Source organism: Podarcis pityusensis (assembly GCF_964106645.2).
Source record: "Podarcis pityusensis genome assembly, chromosome: 1".
NCBI classification, from domain to species: Eukaryota; Metazoa; Chordata; class Lepidosauria; order Squamata; family Lacertidae; genus Podarcis; species Podarcis pityusensis.
Window position 1 is genome coordinate 47,945,739 of NC_138028.1, and position 22,423 is coordinate 47,968,161.

At 43.6% G+C, this 22,423-nt stretch overlaps 2 protein-coding genes across 3 annotated transcripts in view; one reads left to right on the plus strand and one right to left on the minus strand.

Moving 5' to 3' along the window:
* Nucleotides 1-1,205: 1,205 nt before the first annotated feature.
* On the minus strand, nt 1,206-14,167 carry EXD2 (exonuclease 3'-5' domain containing 2). Its single transcript, XM_080992707.1, has 9 exons — nt 14,011-14,167; nt 10,412-10,765; nt 8,846-9,105; nt 5,918-6,044; nt 4,736-5,055; nt 4,041-4,147; nt 3,340-3,475; nt 1,927-2,283; nt 1,206-1,655 (listed from the first exon to the last, which is right to left on the minus strand). Exons 2-9 carry the CDS (start codon nt 10,739-10,741, stop codon nt 1,439-1,441), a joined length of 1,854 nt encoding a protein of 617 aa, XP_080848833.1. The 5' UTR covers nt 10,742-10,765; nt 14,011-14,167; the 3' UTR covers nt 1,206-1,438.
* Nucleotides 14,168-19,654: 5,487 nt separating this feature from the next.
* DCAF5 (DDB1 and CUL4 associated factor 5) overlaps nt 19,655-22,423 on the plus strand; it is a 43,334-nt gene continuing 40,565 nt past the window's right edge. The window contains exon 1 of one of the 2 annotated variants that reach the window (XM_080972254.1): nt 19,655-20,311. In XM_080972254.1, the coding sequence (XP_080828380.1) occupies nt 20,098-20,311 (214 nt within the window). In that variant the 5' untranslated portion in view covers nt 19,655-20,097. Of the gene's footprint in view, nt 20,312-21,147; nt 21,755-22,423 lie in introns of those variants that run through there. The other variant, XM_080972256.1, reaches the window with a different exon arrangement.

A 22,423-nucleotide genomic window follows, 5' to 3' on the forward strand; every position in this document is an offset into this window, starting at 1 on the left:
TCAAGATTCATATGCCACAGTGATTCTTGGTTAATAAGATAGCAGTCGGTTGTTGTTTAATTTTGCAGTAAGTTTTAGTAACAACCTCCTCTTTCATATGTCTGAAGTAGGGATGGACAGACCTGTCAGTCTCAGTTCTCTCAGATTAATATTTCTCCAATCTTAAAATCAGTTTGCCACATTTCTGCAGTAATTTGTGGGTTTCTTTTTAAAACTGCATGAAAATTGATCAGCGTTGATCCTCACACACAGACATTCTTGTATATCGTTTTGACCAATGCACATTTTCCCCTGCAAATATAATCATTTTTCTGCACACTTTCCCCTGATATATGTGTTTCTGTAAACATTGTTTGGCTGGAGAGCGGCATCTCAAAATTCAGTGAGGTGTGCATTTTGAAGGCTGGCTATGTTTTGGATCTTGTAATGTTCTGGAAAGTTCAAACTTAGGTAGGTTCACATTTAAATCCGATTTGAATTTCAACACCTTCCAGAAGTCAAGGTAGAGATCTTGCTTCAGACTAGGGATGACAAATTCATTCAGTTCACCTTTAGAGGAGAACCTACCTAATTTGCACTTTCTGAAACAGAATGAGAACCAAAAGAGCAACGCACTTGCTGAGAAGCTAGCGGACTGGCTCCTCCATACTTCATAGAGAAAAAGTGGCTATGAGATGCTGTTAAGGCAGTTTGCACCTAGTATTTGCCAGTGTGTCTTGCTTGGGTAAGAGAATGATGGACAGAAAGAAACAAAACATCCACATGCCTCAGTCTTTCAACAAAGGAGTGGTCTTCTCGAAACTGCCTGTGGCTTATACAGGAATTCCTGAACAGTCCCTTCCCTTCCCCTGGTGTCACCGGTCAAGTGAGTGCTTGAGCCTGGATGGATGGGAACTTGAAAAGCCCTTGTGTGGATGAAATTCAAGCACTCAACAGCTTCAAATACACCTTGTGCTGTAGCACCACCAGTCTGGCATTATCTTCTATTGCATACAAGGCTTTTTTCCAGTTACCACAAAGGTAAAGTTAAAAAAGGCTTTCTGCAGTTCGCTAAGGAGACCGGGACCAGAGGGAACACACTTGCTACTTTAAAACAGTATTCATTGCCACCATGACATCCTTCCTGATCCTGGAAGTTCCCCCCCCCCCGACAAAAATCTGGCTACTGTAGCCTTTGTGTAACAAAGCAGCAGAGAAACAATGGGTTCAAATGGTACTTAAAATTTATTCAGAACTTAAAAAAACGCACGTTTTAACCATTTCACACGGTTTTGCCGATTTGACACAGCTGAGCATTTCCTAAGCGACAGGCAATCTGAGCAGGATCCCGCACATCCATTATAGGCGCGTAATGGAAAACAAAGAGCCCCAGTTTATTTCCCAAGTTTCCCAAGTATATTTCCCGTCACCTTCTTAGCGTATTAGTCCTCATTACGCTTCAAGAAAGTTCGACCTGGAGATGCTCCCCATATTTTTGGATCAGCTTCTCATGATTGTGACTGACAGACCACTGCGTCGGGAGATACCTGGGCTGCATAACGTCCAAGAAGTGTTGTCGCCAGCGTCTCTCCAGCTGCATGAGAGAGCGAAGGCCCCCGCGGGAAAAACACTGGACCACTTTTAGGCCATGTGGCATGTAGTTCTCGTTACAAATCCTGAAAGGGCAGAAAGAAAATGTGGATTCAGATACAAAGACAGGACCCCATGGAATTCCAAACCACACACAGGCCTGTTATGCTTTGGCCTCCTGTATGCACTTTATAAAATTATCCGTAACACGAGCAGGCAGGGGACAAACAAACAAAAGCCTCGAGAGCGTGTTGCAAAGAAACAGGCAGAAATGAGAAGTGCTGGGGGTGAGGATCAGGTCTAGCCTCTCTCCATCACCCCTGCAACCTAGACACAGAGCGAAGTTTCCGACTGTACCTGGTTTCCAGTCCGGCTGCTTCCTGCAGCATCTCCGGAGAAACTGTCACAGAGTCAAAGTAGTCCTTGATCACCTGTAGCAACTCCTCCTTCCTGGCATGGGGAAGACTGTCTGCATTCAAGAGAGCCCTGGCGCCTGAGCGGACCTGCCTGCGGATGGGGTCTTCCAGGAGGCGGACGCCCTCCTCGCAACCAATGGGGGCGCCAAACTCCTCAGCCAGCTGCTGCTTGAGATGGTTGTCATAGTAATTGGAGATGGCATGGCAGGAGGTGCAGAGGAGAAGCACGTCGTGGGAGTTGTGGTCCTTCATCTGGATGGGGAAGTGCTTCCGGTACTCGTGAGGAACTATGTTCTTCCTGTTGAGGAAACAGCAGCGGTTGCCAACAGTCAGCTCTGAGATTGCAACAACCCACTGACAACCTGATCTAATGTGGTATCCTAGCCTGCTCATCCCCGATTCCTCCTTCCAAAGGCAGTTAATGGCACAAAATGTCAGTGTACAGAGCAGCAAAACACAGTAAAATGAGCAAAGCGATAAAAAGGTAGGGTATACTGTACATGTTTAAATTTTGAGGAAGTCTACAGGGTCTACAATCATGCTTGGTTCTAGTTACATTAAAGCAAACGCAAATAAAAGCCCTTGTCACGGGTCCCTTGGTTTCATCAGGACTGGGCATGGGGTGGGAATCCCAGACAAGGGAAAGAGGATGGAGATGGAGCAGATGGGGGACACGTGGAGATGAAGAATGCAAGTCCTCCCCCTTTTTACTCTAGATGTCAGGGCTGGGGAAGTACAGCCATCAGATCTCGCCGCCACCCCTCCTGTGCAGCAGAGAGACTCCTTAGGAATGGAGAGGATTCTGTCCAGCCAGAGGGATGAGCTGAAGAAACAGGAGCTCAAGGTAGACAGGCAGGAAAGTCTTTTCGTTGAGAGCTCAGGACCACCTTGGTAGGTGGGATCAGTTGCACCTGCCCAGGAGGAGTTGTGCTGGTGCACATGTAGAAGACAAGTCTCATAAACGCCCCACCTCATATGAGAGAGGTGTGTCAAACATTGAGACATCTTCGTAGTTCCTGTTCCTGAACTCTTGACTCGTGGACCTTATGTTTGATTCTGAGCCCATACTGCTATTAGCCTGAGTAAAGATCTCTTCCTTACCCCGAAGGAAGCGCCACTGTTGTTGTGTTGTGGGACAGGAGCCTGACAGCCCTTGGCAGACCTTTCCTGACCAACATGGGGAAGGCCAGAGACTGAGTGGGCAGGGCAAGGTGTATGAGGGCATTGTGGGATAGGGCACTGAGTGCACCCCTGCCCCCATAAATAGTTTCAGCAAACACCTGATCCCCTTTCAGCCTCTAGTATTTTGCTCTACCATAATAGAATGCCTTCCCTGGATTACTGGAGAACTCACCGAATATAAGACTCTCTTTTGCCACACACAACACACAGGTTTTCTTTGACAGTCAAGTAATAATCCACTTTAGATTCAGGGCGCCCAGAAGGTTCAAACTGTAGCTTCACAATAAATGGGTCCATGCTTACTAACTCTGTAATGGCAAAAAAAAAGTTGTTAAAATGTTTAATTTCTGCTTACGTGCCTTCTCTAAATAATGGGTTGCACAAAATAATAATGAATGTCTGAAGATGAATGCTTAGCAGTGGCAGGGTGTGGTGTATGTGGCAAATCTTGTTTTCCAAGCCAACATCTTCAGCCTCTGCATCTGTTTCAGTGTGGCCCAACTTTAGCCCACAAACCTCTTGTTGCCTTTCAGATACCTTTCATCCCTCACTTCCTTCATCCAGACTGAGGGATCTAGATCCCACATTGGAGGAAGAGGAACAGAAGAAGATAGAAGGGCATCATGTGGCCAGGAATGGGTTATGAAGTGAAGGAGGGCACACTGTGGTGAGCCTCAGATAAGCAACTTGATGGATTTTAATTGGCATGAATGGGAAGAGCATCTGCATCCCAAGAGACTGTCCAACAGATATGACCCAAATGTTGATGCACATTAGTGGGCTGTTTTCCGTATGTAGCTGAGCTTCTAAGTCACCATAACATTGGCCAAAAAGCTCAGAGTTGTTGACTAGTAAAATAACAGGCTCACAAACCTCCAATGCCTTTGTCAAGGTACCACTGAGCCTTCTTGCGATCACAAGTGCATAGAGGCTGCCCGTCTGGAGCATGTAAGAAGCAATTGTCATACAAGGGAGATTTTCTGCAAAAACAAAGTTTAACATTACATTGCCCAAAATATACAGTGGTAGTACCTTAATACTTCCACTTACTGCACACAAGTTCACGTGTAATAGAGGTGAATAATACTGTCACCTCAGTCTTTGGATTTACTCTGGTGCAAGACCTAACTTCAACAAGATTTCCTTCCAAGGAAGACTGCAATTTTATGCACACTTACTATGAAGTAAGTCCTACTGAACCTTTGAGTAAACTTTCACAACATCAGCCTGCAAGTAGATGGCCCTTCCCCTTAGCAGGCAGGCATGCTCATTGCCACCACTAACAAGCTGGAGAAGGGCTGCAGCTCAGGGGTAGACCACCTGCTTTCCATGCAAAAGGTCCCTAGTGCAATTTCCATCGTCTGCAGGTAAGGCTAATGATGTTCTTAGTCTGAAACTCGGGAGAACCATTGCCAGTCAGTGCAGCCAATACCAAGCAAATTCTGATTGGGTAAAAAGACAGCATCCTATGTTCACAAGTTAACCTGCAGGGCAGGGACTTAATTTTTATCTGGTGCCAATTGCTCACTATTTAATGAAAAACTATACAAAGCTGCAAACAGTTTTACCTGACAGAATATCCAATGCCCAACGGCTTTCGCTTGAGCTTCCGAGGATCCTTTGATTGTTGATTGACAGGGGAGTGTCCATCATTTACTGACTTTGGAAAGTTTCTTTTTTTCTCTGGGCCTCCTGTATTCTCGTCATCTCCAAAGCTACTCCTGTTTATTCCTTTGAAAGGTACATCTGCCAAACCCTGACACATCTTCAGGACTTTTTCCCAACCAGGAAGAAGAGCATATTTACTGCCTGCTGGAAGGAAGGGCAAGTTCAGCAGGTGGAGGAACAGAGCTACTGACACCTGGGCATCCCTGGCAGCATAAGCAACCTGAAGAGGAAAAGCAAGAACTCCGCGTTATAGTATGCAGGAGGGCCCAAGAGGAACAATTCCAAACATGAAAATAATGAATGCAGGTTAATAAGATAAGGAAATTAAGTTCCCTTATTCTACTTAGAACCCCCACACTAAAGTGTCAACACCAAAGCTCCATGAAGCTATGGTAAAACTGACTTCCAACAGTGTAAGAAAGCACCGTTTCCATTCTGCTGCAGTTCATCTTGCACCAACTACATTACTTGCCTTGCTGTCTGCTGTTGAAAAATTATGAAACTTACGTAATAAATTATGCACGTTAGGTTGTCACTACATTATTGCACCCCATTCATTTCAATGTAAAGGAAATGCAATTCAGATTGGGTGGGGAGGAACATAATCAATTGCATATCATCTGTGGACTGAAAGCAATATCATCAACTATTGATTGTATTCACTGAATTGATTTCTGTTCTGGACAAACAAGCAAACACCAGCAATTTCCACTCCCATTTCTGTTTTCACTACAATTTTCTGACATCCTTCCTTGCAACACAGCCACAACTGCTCCCGACCTTCATTTACACCCTCTGTTGTGGCAGCTCCTTATGTCACTCTCTCAGTTTTTACGTATTCACATCCTGGCTTAAGCAATGCAGTCCTAATTCAAATCAATATATATATATATTTAAATCCTTAAGATGTGCTTCAGTCCTCCTCATTTCTGTTTCTTGCAAAGCCTTGCTCCCATTTTCCCATGGGAAAAATGAGACGTTCCAACTGCCACAGTGAATGACTGCAAAACTACTGTGAGCTGCCTTGGCGACAAGACTCTCCAACCACTAACTACTACCAGTGCAGTGATGAAAAACCAAACCTGTTCTGGAGTCAGTTCTTCTTCTTCCCAGTTGCTGCAGCGCAGGTGAAAAGACTTGTCAAGTTGGTAGCTGAGGATGCTCTCAGAAAGAGCTTTGAGGCTGAGTCCATTTTGGAGAAGGACCTTACTTTAGGTTTTGTAAATGGGAGAAAGAAGAGTTATTTTTTTACACAGAAAAACGAATTGACTTCAGAACAGAATGATGCATATGTTTTTGCAACCACTATGAAAGTGCCATCTGTGTCTAGAACTGTCTTGGCGAGTATAACCGCTCACTGTTTAATCTGGGGATTTGACATCTAAATTGTCAGTGTTATTAACATGAAGTTGTTTCACAACTGCAGTTACTTGAAAAACGTAGAGTAACTGTATATAAAACAAATACAATTATTAAAGAAGAAAAAGCAGGCGATCTTCCCTTATGTATATACGAGTTTTCTATCCCACCTTTCTTGTGCCAGTGCACTAACATCATGGAAAACTAGAGCTAAATATTTAGGGATATGGCTGGATGGTGATACGAATAATATTTCAGGGATAAATCATAGCAAATTCATGACAAATTTAGTGAGTAATTTCTGGTTGACATGGGCCATATCATGGATGGGCAGAACATTGTACAGTTTGTTTTTATTTATAAATATATTCTTAATTGCTGCTGTCTCCAATCTGGATGCTTGGCAATGGCTTTAGTAAAAACAACAACATGCACACACCCTGGAGATTTGCATTGCAATCTTAGATATGGTTACTTGTAAGTAGGTCCCTCTCGGTTTAGCATGCCTTACTCCCCTATAAAAATGTTTAGGAACGCAGCCTTAAGATCTAAAACATCTTCTGAATTAGAAATAACAGGAGGTATTTCTCAAAGCGCTAATAGTAAATGTATCAAATGTGACTACATTGGTCAGAAAAAGAACTGTGGCTCTAAGGAGAAATAAGGAAAATATGCAGGACAACCTATTTTATAAGCTTAAAGGTAAAGGGACCCCTGACCATTAGGTCCAGTTGTGACCGACTCTGGGGTTGCGGCACTCATCTCGCTTTATTGGCCAAAGGAGCCGGCGTACAGCTTCCGGGTCATGTGGCCAGCATGACTAAGCCGCTTCTGGTGAACCAGAGCAGCGCACGGAAACGCCATTTACCTTCCTGCCAGAGCAGTACCTATTTATCTACTTGCACTTTGACGTGCTTTCGAACTGCTGGGTTGGCAGGAGCAGGGACCGAGCAACGGGAGCTCACCCCGTCATGGGGATTCGAACTGCAACCTTCTGATCGGCAAGTCCTAGGCTCTGTGGTTTAACCCACAGCGCCACCCGCATCCCTTTTATATACCGTATTTTTTGCACAATAACACTCACTTTTTTCCTCCTAAAAAGTAAGGGGAAATGTCTGTACGTGTTATGGAGGGAATGCCTACGGGTGGCATGCCTACGGATTTTCCTCCTCTAAAAACTACGTGCGTGTTATGGTCGGGTGCGTGTTATAGAGCGAAAAATACGGTATATATATATATATATATATAAGCTTGGGGTCTATATTGGGAGGAATTTATGTTGGCAGAATTCAAGGGAAATATTTTCAAAATATTTTCAAATATATCTGTGGTATATAGGGTGACCCTTTATGCATAGACAAAAAAATAGCCAGATAGGACACAACTTTCCATTTGTTGATCTCTCTCTCTCTCTCTCTCTCCCCCCCCTAAAGCGGGAAAGACTGTGATCAGGTGGCCTAAGGGCCCATTCAGTCTGCTGTCCTGATGCCTTTCAACTAGAAGACTCTCCTCAGAAAAACAAGGCACCTGGCCAGCAGAGTAGTATTCTATACATCAGCAAATGTGAGAGGCTTGGAGGAGAAAGGAAAGATCCCAGGCAAGAGCTGGGAGGGGTTACTACCTTCTGCAGGTGGTAAGGGTTAAGATCTACCTTTAAAAGAGGACTCTGTATTCTACTTGTACTTTTCTTAGATGTTTTTCTTACTCTTTTTTTATTTGCATTAGTTTTCTATATTGTATTATGTGTTATGAAAATCCTAACCCCTGCCCCCCAAAATGTGGCAAATTTATAAATTGGGTAATGACTTTTCCCATATCTTCCAGGCATGCCTACGTATTAATCTGTTTTGGAGAATGATTGATATATAAGATAAGTATAAGTGTGATAGTTATAACTTTTTTAAAAAAAGAAAACTGAGCCCAGAAGTAGTTTTATAATATTATCTGAAGGATTTAGTGCCAGAGACTAATTTAGAATTCCTTAGTAATTAATCTAACTACAGCCAAGTTAACTTACCAACTACAGCCAAGTATCACAAGTAATTGGAAAAGAGGTAATGCTCACCCTGTTTTGGAGTGCGAGCATATGGCAGGTTGCTGTGATGCCGAAGATAATTGGCAGAGCAATCCTAACAGACCTGCTGACTGCAGGCAGTTAGGATGGAGAGGAGGGGTTTCTTAGCTGGTTGGAGAACCATGTCTGTCACAGAGGTCACTGTTATACCTGCTGCTCCTGCCAGCACTAACTGGCCCCAAAATGTGGCATTGTGGGGGATAAATGTAAAGATGATATACAACAGTTTGATTTCCCCCTTTTATTGGGAGTTGTTGTATGCAATATGTGATTAATGTATTTTATATGAATTACATATAATGAATTCTGGGTTAATTTTATATTCCCCATATATGTATATATGGGGAATATAAAAAAAATAGTTAGCAACACTAAAAGGAAAGACCAACACTATTATGTACCAATTGCAATGAATAACACTCTAGGGAAAAACCATGCTAGCATCCGTCTCTGGTAATCATCATTAAAAATAAAATTTAAAATGTGAAAACACAATTCTATCTTACCACCAGTGCATGTGTGCGCGCGCACACACACACACACACACAAAAAAACCCTTTCTTGCAAGGATACATACTTCTGTCTTATAGCTAGATACCGAAGGTCCACGCTCCCTTTCACTGTTACACCGTAGCCATGAAGTAACTTGCAAGCATCTTCCCAACACCCTACTCCAACTTTCAGGATGCCACCATCTGCCAGAATGTCCAGCAAAGTCTTTGGAAGAACCTGTCCACCTCTGGTCAGCTGGGGCAAGCGAAGAATAGTGCAAAAACCACTGTAAACAGCCAGTTGCAAGATAGACACAGGCGGATCCTTCTTCCCTTTGACTGAGACCTTGAAAAAATAAAAAGATAATTTCTGGATTATATATATATATGCCATAACAGAACGGAAGTACAGAGTTAATTTTAACAACCTTTTCGGCTATCTAGAGCAAGCCTACTGGGAACATTATGCATTTTCAGTCAATATTTCTTGCCTATACTAATGTAAATTGATACAGGTTGTATCACCAGTCGTTAAATTTGCAAACTGACTCTGGGCTCTAAGACTGCTAAACAATACACCTTGTGAAGCACACAGCTTTCTCCTACTTGCATAATGTATGGGGCTGGCGGTGAACAAGCTCAGAAGCACTCCCATATTCAGACAGTAACATCATGCATTAGCCATTATTACAGTCGTACTTCGGAAGTGGAATGGAATCCGTTCTGGAAGTCCGTTCTACTTCCGAAATGTTCAGAAACCAAGGCACGGCTTCCAATTTGTTTCCAATTGTGCAGGCGTGCCAGAAACAATAGCAGAAGCTGCGCTGGACGTTCAGCGTCCCCAAAAAATTTGAAAACCAGAATACTCACTTCCGGTTTTCGATCGTTTGGGAGCCGGAACGTTCGACTCCCAAGTCGTTTGGGAGCCAAGGTACGACTGTATTGTGTTTCATTCAGAACCCTTAGGCTAAAATCCTAGCCAGCAGCTAGTAGTTCTTTTATTCTGGTGGGCCACTAATCTAGTGCCATAAACCTGTTCTACTTTCTGTCTTTATAAAGGTAAAGGTACCCCTGCCCGTCCGGGCCAGTCATGACAGACACTAGGGTTGTGTGCCCATCTCACTCAAGAGGCCGGGGGCCAGCGCTGTCCGGAGACACTTCCGGGTCACGTGGCCAGCGTGACAAAGCCGCATCTGGCGAGCCAGCGCAGCACACGGAAACGCCGTTTACCTTCCCGCCAGTAAGCGGTCCCTATTTATCTACTTGCACCCGGGGGTGCTTTCGAACTGCTAGGTTGGCAGGCACTGGGACCGAGCAACGGGAGCGCACCCCGCCGCGGGGATTCGAACCGCCGACCTTTCAATCGGCAAGCCCTAGGCGCTGAGGCTTTTACCCACAGCGCCACCCGCGTCCCTTCTGTCTTTATAGATTAGTTATATTTTAATAGTCTGCCATAAAACATGTGTTGTGATGTATTTTTTAGAAAAACACACACCAAAGGAACCTAGACAATTGCATCCTTTTTAACATCAGTAATAACAATGCAATTGCATTGGTAACCTCAAGACTGGATTATTGTAATGTGGTTGTCAATCATCTGTTTCTGCCCTAAGATGTTAAAGGAACAGACCTTCCCATCGTTTATGACTTACCCACTCACAGTCAATTCCAAGGACTGGACAACGCACCAACACTTTCTGAATAAAGGGTTCCACTTCATTCCACTGCTCTGCCTCAGAAATGACCACTACGTCTGCCCCAATAATCTTCTCCACCCAGGGGATTGTGGAAGAAGAATGGAGTGAGAGAAAATTCTCTTCTGAGGTGTCTTCCTTTTCTCTTTCTTGGACTGCCCTTCCTAGGTTAAGTGCAACACAAGATTTGTGTTTCTGACGGCGGATGAGTTTCCAGAAAATCAGGCCTCCTGCTGCAATGCCCAGCAGAGAGGCGACAGTAACAGCAACGGTTGTTTGTCTTGGCATCTTTCATTCCCCATACATCTTCACCTACAGAAGAAATGGCATTATTTAGAGTTGCCTTGCAACCTACAAACAAAATATTATGGAAAATATATGAAGTCCTAGACAGGCTTCTGGGAGAGGGGACCATTATGTCTCCAATCTTATACCTACTTACCTGGGAGTATGTCTCACAGAGCTCAGCAGAATATGCTTCTGCGTAAACATCCGTGGGATTGTGTCATATATTACTTTTAATTCAATCAAACATGCAACTGAGATGTTCAAGATCTGACAAACTAGCTGTTTAGAGCTTACTAGGTAAGGAGGCTTATAGTGATATAACCAACACAGTCTCGACCCAACATGGTCCTTTCGCAGGAGAACATCCATTTTAGGGAAATAAACCCAGCTTCAACTTCCTGCTCTTCATCAGATGCCTAACCCCTTAATGACACCATTTCTATTCCTCCAAATCCCTCCTCAATACTCTACTTTGGCACAATCTCCTGGCTCCTTTGCCCTACGGTAACTAAATCTATGTATGCAAAATGCAGTAACTGTGCATTCTCCATCCAATTTCCCCTCACTCCGTGTCCCTCTCCTTTCTCTGTTGTCTCCCTTGTGTCCATTTTATAGACAATTAGCACTTCAGCATAGGGATGTATCCTCTCATTCATTGTTACATGCCACATTCCATGGATGGCACTGAATGAATGAATGAATGAATGAATAATACCAAACAGTAAAGGAAAAAATATTAATATTTTAAGTTATAATGAGGGCTTACAGCCAGTTAAGTAACTTGGAGTTGCTTGAACAGCCTTTTAACAAAATCAACTAATTAAATTTAAATGAGCATGTAACGCACAATATATACATTTTTGAGATCCTAAGTTCAGTGGAAATCACACATTGTGCATGCTTACTCACCATTACAACATTACAACGTCACAGAACTCCAAGGTTCCATGGAACACAGTTTGTAAAATGCTGGATTAATTAATTCATCTACTGAGTAAGGGCCTACTGTATCCAGGCCTCGTCATAACAATCTATCATGCATTTTCTAAAATCGTGCACCTCAAGTTTTAAAATGAACTATTTTAAAAGTGTATTGCTTAGTTGTGTGTGGCTATTTCATTGCCTAAGACGTTAAACTGGTATAGTATTGGTTGGGAAATACCTTAGTATTTTGCACTCAACTGGCAAAAGAAATAGCTCTGCACTTGGTTGTGGAAATCCCTTTTAGATTTTTATTTTTGAGTTTTTTCAGTTTTACAATTACAGCTTTTTTCCATAATATATACCTTTTTTTTTTTTACTTCCTACCCAGCATTTCATGACAGCTCTTTTTACTTCTTGTTTGACTGCATATATATTAATTCCTTCACCCAATTCTCCACACTCTCTTATCTTTCATATTATCAACTGTTGGTCACAAAGTGCCTCCTACCTGGAATTTATATTTAAGGTCCAATTTTTGTAAATATTCCCCTGGGTACTCCCACTCACTGCTCATCAATGTGTCATCTTGATTTCTTATTTTAGATGTCATAGTGGCAAACTCTGCATATTCAACTAATTTGTATATCCACTGTTCTTTCCCTGGGATCTCTCTTTGTTTTCAATCTCTTGCATATACGGTCCTTGCTGCTGTTGTTGCGTATAAAAATAAGTTATGGGTTTTCTTTGGTAATTACACCTAGAAGAAATGCTTCTGGTTTCTTGGGAAAGGTAAATATAAATATTTTCTTTAACTCATTGTACACTATCTCCCAAAATTTTCTTGCCCATTTACATTACCTCCAGACATTTCCAGCACTTCTTTTATTTTATTTTTTGGTACATTTTAACCAGTTTGACCAGTGTCAAATACCATCTATACTGCATTTTGTACGTATTTTCTCATATTTGGTAACATGCTGAAAAGTTGCATTGTTGAATTCCATAATTTTTTCACGCAACAATTTCAATATTACACACAATATCAATAGCCCATTTTATCCCTGCCTCCTTAAAAAGTTCATCTTTAGTCTCCCACCCTAACAGTACTTAATATATTTTAGAGATTAGTTCTTTATTAGGCCCCAAAATCGCTTTTTCAAATTCTGATCCTTCTTGCACAAATCCTCTGGAAACCCCTTTTAGAATTCAATAGAAGTGACAGTTGAAGAGAGTTGTGAGGGAGGAAGATAGGAAGGAAGGAAGAGCAAACACAATGGGTTTAAGATAGAAAATGGCATTTTTTTAAAGGACTGCTTGAGAGACTGCTCCAGGGTTTTAGCTTTGTCACTCTGTGCTTCCCATGTGGTGGGATATAATAATAAATGTAATAAATATTTTCTCAATGCCAATTTGTGTCTGAGTTGAGCAGAGTGGCTTCAGTTTCCATTGTAACAATTTTGAGTGGCAGAGAGACTGCCACTCCATTACAACTGACCAACCTTCCTTATGTTTGTAAATCTTAATAGACTCAAGATAATTGGCTTCCCAGTCAGTCAGTTTCACTACAGGAGCTACCGACTGTTTTATATCACCATTAAGGTTTCTTAAATGGAGTTAATGGCCAGTAAGGTAAGCTTTGCAAGAGGCAAGCCTTCAGATCAGTCTATTTCACCTTATAAGACCTCCCTCCCTCCGAGTTTTAATGCAGGGACTTCTTTTTTTGTATCTGGTGCTTAGTGTTTTTAGGCACTTTGAATGTGTTGCATAATACGTTTTTTATAAAAAATAATAATCCGAACACACATATGGCGTTTGCATGTCAGAGTGAACAGATAACAACTAATAATAATAATAATAATAATAATAAAGTAACAGTTTAATCTCTCCCCCTACACCGTGAAACTTTGTTGAAGCTGAGAGAGGTAAGAAAGGCGATGAGTGAGGAAAGATCGCACAATATTATTTACTTGGGGAATGGGATGCACCTTGTTGAATTAGGACCAGGTTCAGAGATCGCCTAAGGAGCAGGAGGGTATCCTAGCTCCACTCGAGTAGACCCGATTAGTCTAAAGCCCCCTTTGCATCTTGAAGTTTTTTATACTAGCATTCTTAGGGCTACAGTCGCAGGCAGAAGCAGAGAGCTCCACCAACCTCTGAACGATATTACAACAATCTCTAGGAAAGAAAAATACCACGCGACGAGGAAATCAAACGCAACCATCTCACGGCGATTTCCCCTTCCCGCCAGACCCAACAATCTCGCTTTTTTTTTTTTTATCCTCCCCAAGGGCTGAACCTCTCAAGAAACGCGTATCTACTATCAACAAAAGACACGTGCATGTTACCTGCTTCTGTTGCGCGGGGCAGGAACTCCTTCTCCGTGGCCTGCGCGCTTCCCGGAGCCTGCTCGTAAGCGAACGCTTCCGTCCTTCGGGGAGAGGAACGTACACGTGTGTTGCCGAAGCTTCCAGGAACGCAGGGAGTCGCCATGTTGTACGGCAATTGTGACACTGGTTCCATCTGTCTGGGCTTCCGGGCTGGTTAAAGGAATAGCGCCTGGTGGACGAAGTTTTTCTTAAAACCAGGCCAGCCTTTACTAGAGAACAAGTGCGGTTGGGATTCACTGGTGTGTGTGTCTTGCGCGGGCTGTGCAATCCTATACACGCGTCAAATGTGCTTCGGATCGCACTAACCGCGCTTTTAGAGTGCGGAAAAGGAAGCAACCAGCCCGATCCTATCACGGTTTGTTTGGAACGAAGTTAATTGTGATGGGGTTCAAAGGAAGCGCCCGTAGGATTGCATCTTTGCACCTCAGTTTAATGCTTTTTCTTTTTTTTTTTAAATCGCCCTTTGTTCCTGGAACTCACAACTATCACTGCTGAGGCAACATGTTGGAAACTGTTGCCGTATGGATTTCCTTCATAATTTTTTTAAAATATGTGCTTGTTGGTGATTTTGTTTTAATGTAGATCCCTGTCCAGCAGGCAGGAGTTCCCCAAATATCAAATTTGCAGGTTGCACTACTGATAATGATTACATCACGGGACAGCAGTAGGTAGACTGGTATCTGGTCCAGATCTTTGAATGAATTGTAGACTAGCAGGATTCAGACCCTGGCCCTCTTCTAAATTAGGCTGCAAAGATGGAGAGAATGGGGCTGGGGAGATTTTTATATGACAGGACTGTGACCTCCATTATGATACTGACAACAAATTTCTGGGTCCTCAGTGACAACCTGATCAAGAGCATCTCTGTTTTGCTCCTGGCCCTTGTTGACCTTAAAATAAAAAACATCCTGCAGGCACCAATTCTTCCCTCACTTGGATTACCTAACAGAACAGGGAGCAAGTAATCAAAATAGGGGTTCAGAGAGCAGAGCTGGCCCCTGTGCCAAATCTAGCCAGAAGGTTGCTGCCTGGTTCTTCATTTAGTTGCCAAGCCAGAGTGAGACAGAAGTGCCTGTACCATAGAGCTTCCTGGGAAACTACTGTTGGGAAGAGGGTGGAGCTTTGGTCTCCTGTCAGATAATAATGTATACACAAGAACATATTATTACAGTATGTATTAATTTATCAGGAAAAAGTACTAACCTCATATTCTGTACTCCAAGACATAAACACAGATTAACCAGATTAAATAATAAACTGACAGGCATTGGTGTAACTGACATTTACCTAAACTTTTCAGTTTCTCTGGAGAACAGAAGGGGAGGTAAAGGAAACAGAAATGAAACAGACCAACATGATAGTTGTGAGACTGCATTTTCAGGGCAGATGCACTGAAATAATGTGAGGGGCACAGGAATGCATAGTCTAGCCCCTCCCACACCACTATATGGCATGGTCACACCTACACTGTAGCTTCCTGCAATATGAAATGTTTACCCAACATCCATGTGTTCGGCAACATGAGCAAGGCATCTCATTTGGAGATGTAGTAAACCTGTTGTCTAGTTTAGCATGAGGTGAGCAGCTTTATCCCCTAAGAGCTTCACAAATTTGTCTCAGTAGGCCTCCAAGTGCTCCACATTTCATTGGCCAGGAAAAATGACAAAAAAACTCACCATGTGGAACAGCTCTGCAGGATGGCCACCTGAGGCTGCAATGGAAGCAGAATAGTAAGACTGATGCAATAGTCATGATTAAGAACTCTAATTCATGTTTGGTCATCTTCACAATGAGATTTCCACCATCTGCACTCTAGCCATCATCTGACCTTCATTTTCCACAGTTCCCCAGAGAGCGAATGTGGGTTCATGATGTCAGTGTATCTTCTGGCTCCATAATTCAAGTGGGCTTAGTAGCAATTCTATCCTTGTTCAGGAGGCATAAGTCAGAAACAGGAAAATGAAAGCAAAATAACAGCTGTTGGATTGGAAAGCTTTTATTCTTCATAATATCAATATCACAAACATGTTCCCCAGTATTGTAACAGAGTATTCAAGTGTAAATGTTGAATGAAAAATAAATGAGAGTAACTGATGCATGAGTTGATTCTGGTAAAGGAGGAAATATTGAAACTCCGAACTAAATTTGACTGGCACATAAGACGGAAATGGCCACCAAGCTTTGGCCAAAAGCTCATCTGCGACTGTTTGTGCTTGAAAGCAACTGAACTGCCTTCTCAGATTAAAAAAATAATAATTTAACTTTCAAGTCTTACAGAAGATGTTATACAACACCGCCAATAAATCAAATTGCAAGCCATGACATACCCGAGGACAATTCCTCATTTTGTGATCTTCTGTGGCACATTAGTTGGTACCTAACAATTAAATGTGCATATAGGAAACAAAGATGATTCTTTGGTGCTTTTTCTGGTATACATCAGGGCTCTCCACCATCCTAAGGTGCTAGAAGAAATGTTAGAAGTATATAGATACTTTTTCTGAAACACATTTGAGGTCTACACCCACCATTCTTCCCATAATGTACCACACATTTGGGGATTCTCCCCTCTCTACATTTTTACCACTTCTCCCTCTTAAAAAAAATATGTAAGCACTCTTATCAGTTTTACTAATGCCAAGGTCTCCCTTCTCTGATTTCTGGTGAACCTGACAATGCTGGGGGAAAGCTTAGTCATTATCTCTTCGCTCTCCTTGTTCTCAATGAAACAGGAGAAGGTTGGGTGAAGGCCTTGTCAAGGTCACCAATACAGGAAATCTTCCATCTGCCCATCCCTTTCCCATCTCCTGCTCCAAGGGTCAGAGGATGTGTGTGTGTGTGTGTGTGTGTGTGTGTGTTTTTCTTTTAAAAAGTAGTATTTGTACACAAAATACTTTAATTTTTAAAATAAACTGGCAGGCATTGGTGTAACTAATAAGACATTTCCCCAAACTTTTAAGTTTCTCTGGAGAACAGAGGGAGGGATGAAGGATAGAGAAATGGAACAGGCCAAAATGATATTTGTGGGATTGCATCTTCAGAACAGATTGTCTTGGGACAATGAGTGACAGATACTGACAATGACCACAGTTTAGCTGGGTGGGAATAACTGACTGGGGAAATAAAAGATCAAGCTGTTTCTCAGTGAGTCTGTTAGTCAACTGAGGCTATAGGTAGCTGCTTGGCTCTAGATTTTTATCCACTGTTTTTCTTTTCCATATTTTTTTTTGTTCTGGTGACTGGTGCTTCTGTCAAGGCTCTTGTCACACTGTGGAATGGTAAGCACCAGTCACCAGATGGAAATCCCTCAAAGCATTCAGGAATACATCAGATTCTCTATGGGTGGACTATCTGATTTGGTTTTCCAGCCCTGCAGAGTGAAGTCATCTTGTGTTTTAATTTGTTGGAAGCCACCGAATGGCTGGATAACCCAGTCAGATGGGAGGCATATAAATAATAAATTATTATGATTATTATTATAACTGCATTCAGCCCAAATCTCAACAGTGATCTGTCCATGACAATGGAACGGATTTATGATGAGCTGCCCCCTCCATCAGCTGAGTATTGCAAGTCTGCTTTGTGGCAAATACCGCAAATGAAGGGGGAGCAGTGAAATAGCCATGTTTGCTGATACAATTTTTTTTTTCAGAATTGCTAAAACAAAAATAGATTTTAAGGAGCTCCAAACTGGGTGAATGGACACTAAAATGGGAAATGTAAATTGAAGTAAGCAAGTGTAAATTGATACAAACTGGGGCAAAAAGTCTTAATTTCACATATATACTAATAGGGTCTGAGTTGGCAGTGGGTGACCAAGAATAAGACTTTGGAGTCATAGTGGGCAGCTCAACAAAGACGTCTGCCCAGTGTATGGCAGTTGTAGAAAAGGTGAATTCCATGTTAGGGATCATTAGAAAAGAAATTGAAAGCAAAGCTGCCCATTTCATAATACAAATCTATGGTGTGCTCACACACTGAATACTGTGAATAACTCTGGATGCCACCTCCGGAGTGGAAAACACTCAGAAAAAGGCAAGCAAAATGATCAAATGGGCTCAACTTCCATATAAGGAAAGGTTAGAACATGGGTTTTCGCGTAGAAAAAAAGAGTTAGTTGGGGGAACATGGTATGAAGAAAGTAGACAAGTCCCCCTCTCGTAATACTAGAACACAGGGTCATCCAATGAAGCTGAATCGTGGAAGATTTAGGAAAAGCAAAAGGCAGCACTTCTTCACACAGTGCATAATTAAATTGTGGAATTTGCTACACTATGTAGTGGTGCATTGTGTTTCTATTGTAATTATCTCTAATTTTTTACTAGATCATATGTGTGTGTATTTAATTCCATTAATGTTTAACTGATCTTATTTTATCTGTATGCCACCTGGAGTCCCTGTCAAGGATAAAAGTTGGGTAAATAATAATAATAATAATAATAATAATAATAATAATGGTTCTATACTACCTTCAAGCATCAGAGGTGGTATTGCAAGTTGTTGAGGAACACAACCAGGAGACTGCTATTGTTATGTCTTACTTGTTGCCTTGTGGGAGGAACAGGATGCTGCACAGTACTAGAATGGTCTTTGATCTGATCCAGAATGAGTCTTTAAAATTTTTACTATGTTATAAACTTTTATGGACTTGGGTCCACTTCATCTGATACGTGTAGTGTGATTCTCAGTTACACGTATGTTGTTGTTGTTTTTGCTGCAATACACTAACCCAGTCACCTCTCTAAAAATATTTAAAATTTTATCATAATTCACAATTAAAAAAGCACATTCTACAGAAATCCATTTTTAATCTTCTCTAAAATTGAACTGATAAATAAATCCACTGTTCTACAAAACCACTGGCATTCCTTGAATGTACTGCTTAAGAAAGAAGAGTTATGTACACTTTAGATTAGTTCCTATGTCAAACTTGTCTTCATTTAGTGTTCTTTCTAGCTAATGCCTTCCAAACGTGTTCCCCATTGACCCCTTTCTCTTCGAATCTGCTTTGTCTGAATCAATTTCTAAGAAGCCCTTTGAACAGCTGAAATACTGGAGATTTTAAGAAGATCCTTTGGTGATCCAAAACAAACTTATCATGTTTCCATTTTATCTACGGGGAATATATTAAATGCTAGCAACTGTCTCAAGAGATGGATTAGAAAGAAACCAGAAAATCCGGGAAGCACACTCTTTCCCCAAAGTTTCTTCCACCTCATTTCTAATAAGGCTCAGGGAGAAGAGGCTAATGTTGGCACAGCAAATCAATCTTATTTCCGATTTCAGTCCTCGGATGGGCTTTGGTGATGGTAGAGAGCTCAAACTCCAGCAGGAAGTTTGAACCTGGCTGCCTCTTATTACGTCTGTCCAACTTCATAATTAAGTGTTGCTTTAAATTATTATGAGGAAGGGCCCGAGGGAGGTGCATCGGCAGTTCCAGGTTCACCGTCGTCGTCGTCGCCCCCATCTCCTTCTCCCTCCTCTGGCCCCACCCAAGCGCGATCTAGCGCCTTCCCGCTGTTGCAGCCCCTTAAAATAAAAGTGGATCCAATAACACGTTGATTCCTAGCGGGAGAGGGATGTACTTCCGCAGATTGTTCTTGTGGGGAGGGGGAAGGCGAAGGCGACTGATATAAGAAGTTAGGCAGCGTAAATATCTTATCTTTATTTAAAAAGCGGAGGTTTGGGGGCTCCGCCTGGGATCGGGGGCAAGTGAGACAAGAGCCACAGTCCAAACCTCCAAAGCCACTGACACCCCCGATCAACGTTCAGTCCAGGGCAGCAGCCGGCCGAGGAATCGCATTAGGAAAGGGGCTGCAGCTGTGGATCAGCTGCTGCCGCCGCCGCCGCCGCTGCTGCGAGGCAGGGGAGGAGTTTAAAGGGGATCAGGAAGCAACGGAGTGTCTAACACCTCTCCCCTGCTATGGCTGGCTAAAGAAAAATCATCATAACCATAACAAGAAGGGGGGGGGGAGGCGGAGAGAAGGCAGAGGGAGTGAGCCAGCCGAGCAAGCGAGGGGGTGGTGGGGGATCAGCAGCAGCAGCATGAGAAGGCGAGCTGATCTGGGGGGCAACATGAGGTCAGTGGTGGGCTTCTTGTCCCAGAGGGGCTTGCAGGGAGACCCCCTGCTCACCCAGGACTTTCAGAGGAGACGCCTGCGAGGCTGTAGAAACCTCTACAAGAAGGATCTCCTGGGCCACTTCGGCTGTGTCAATGCCATTGAATTCTCCAACAATGGAGGCCAGTGGCTGGTCTCAGGTAATGCAACCCCTCCCCCCTCCCTCAATTTTTATTTTCTTCTTCTCTTCTCTCCCCCACCCCCCACCCCGCCCGCATCCCCGAGCCCGCATCGGAAGACGACCATAGCGGCGTTGAGAGGCGTATTCTCTCTCCTATACACACAAACACCCCCGATGTTTCCCAAATAGAGATCTAAAATGGTTGACAGGTTTTTTGGGGGGGTTGTTTTTGTTCCCCACCCCAAGTCCTGTTTATGGTGGCGGTCTGGTTTGTGGGAGTGGAAGTTTCGTCTTCCCGATCAGAAAGTGTCGGCTACTCTGCGAGGCTTGATAGTGTGTTTTTTTTAAAGAGAGAGATAAAAACCGATGTATATTAATAACTGACTGCCTAGTCCTCCTAGTGTCGGGGGTGATTGGGAACAAAATGGATAAAGACCCGAAGGAATCCCAGGGGCAAATGACAAAAGTAAATAACGAGAGACGCAACATATCCCAAATGGAGACCGGGGTCGGTTTTTGTGGCCGGATCCGGAAGGATCCGTTGTTTCCCCCCCTCCACTTAATGGGGCGTGTGTGGTTTTGAAGGCAGCTGGCTAATTCAGGGAGGGGGCAGCCCTGCGGGGGGGGCACTTGTTTATTTTAAAACTGCGGGGTGATTTTATTTTGCGCAGCGCCTTTCTGGAAAGAGGTGGTGCAGACACTCGCTTCGTACCCACCCCCCCCCCCCGGTTTTAACTGGGGAAGAGTGTGTTTTGGGGGGGGGCTTCCTTATGGGGAGGGAGATCTGCTGTCAGGTGTCGGGGAGCCTCGGAGTTGATACGAGAGCTGCGCCCGGGTGGGGGAGGCGTAGGGAGGCGCCCCTTCCGGACGGGGCCCAGGGAATAATAACCCCTTCGGCCTGCCGCCCCCTTTCTGCGCCTGGCATCAGGGGCAGACCCCCGGGAGGTGGGCCAGATCCGTCTCCCTCCTCCCGCCTGCCCCGCTATAGCCGCCGCTCCCCGCTCTGAGAGGAAATGGCTAACTCCAGGCCGGGGCTTGAGTGGGAGCTGCAGGCCTCGCTCTCCTTGAGCTCCTCATAGCGACAGGCCTGGGAATCGATGGCCTATCCAGGGAGGGGAGGGCGACACGCGAGTGGCACATCGCAGCCCTTGCCAAGTGTCTCTCCCGTGTGTGTGTTTCGGAGTCGGGGTTTCCCTCTCTCGCAGCCGTGGCTGGGGTGTCTTGACAGGTGGCCAAAGGGAGGCAGCCCTCGCCTGCCTCTCCCTCTCCTCGAGGAGGAAACGTAGGCCACGGATAGGAGAGTCAAGATGCACAAGGATGCTTAATCCGGAATAACTACCGCCAAATGGTTCTCTACACCATTTATAATCTCACACTTGGCGGCTTCATCCACTCGAGTGCCTTCTCTCTTTAACCTATCCCGGCTTGGAAAGTGGCCCAGTGGCTGAAGCCTGTTTAATTGGTAACTAATAACCAATGTTAAAGGAGCCCTTTCCCTCTTTTTCCACTCTGAAGGCTTGTTGCATCTGCAGTCTGAAGGCAATTCTGACACAGCAAACCCTTTCTTCAAAAGGAAGAAAGGGAAACTGAGGCAAAGGGGGACCTTGCTCTTTCTACTGCCTTTAATTTGAGATAAGCGCAAAGAAGGGTTTTGGCATTTTACTTTTAAATTCTATAATCATTTTGGAGGGACAAGAAGCCTCTCTGGCTCCAAGTGCCTTATATAAGCTTCGGCCTCATCTGGATGGGCATAGCCTGGCATCAGTAGCCTATGCTCCTGTAATCTCTAGGTTACATTACTGTTTTTATAAATTGGGCTGCCTTTGCAGGTTGTTTGGAAACTGCAGCTTTTGCAGAACGTTAACGGAGACCAGGTGATCTGGACATAAAACACCAGATCTGGCCTAGCTGCGTTGGCTCCCAGTTTGTTTCCAAGCCCAGTTCAAAGGACTGGTTTTAACCTATAAAGCCTTACACAGCTCAGGACCCCAACAGCTTGCAGATGGCCTCTTCCTATATGAGCTTCCCCAGATCCTAAGATCATCATCGGAGGCTCTTTGTATGGAGGACGGCAGCAAGAGCAGGAGTGTTTTCAGGGATGCCCCCACCCATTTGTGAACTGCTCTCCTCG

Coding starts and splice junctions, on each gene's coding strand:
- EXD2 (XM_080992707.1), bottom strand. CDS start 10,741: ATGCCAAGACAAACAACCGTTGCTGTTACTGTCGCCTCTCTGCTGGGC. Junction 9,106..10,411: donor TTGGAATTGACTGTGAGTGG/GTAAGTCATAAA, acceptor TATTTTTTCAAG/GTCTCAGTCAAAGGGAAGAA. Junction 2,284..3,339: donor AAAAGAGAGTCTTATATTCG/GTGAGTTCTCCA, acceptor TTTCCTCAACAG/GAAGAACATAGTTCCTCACG.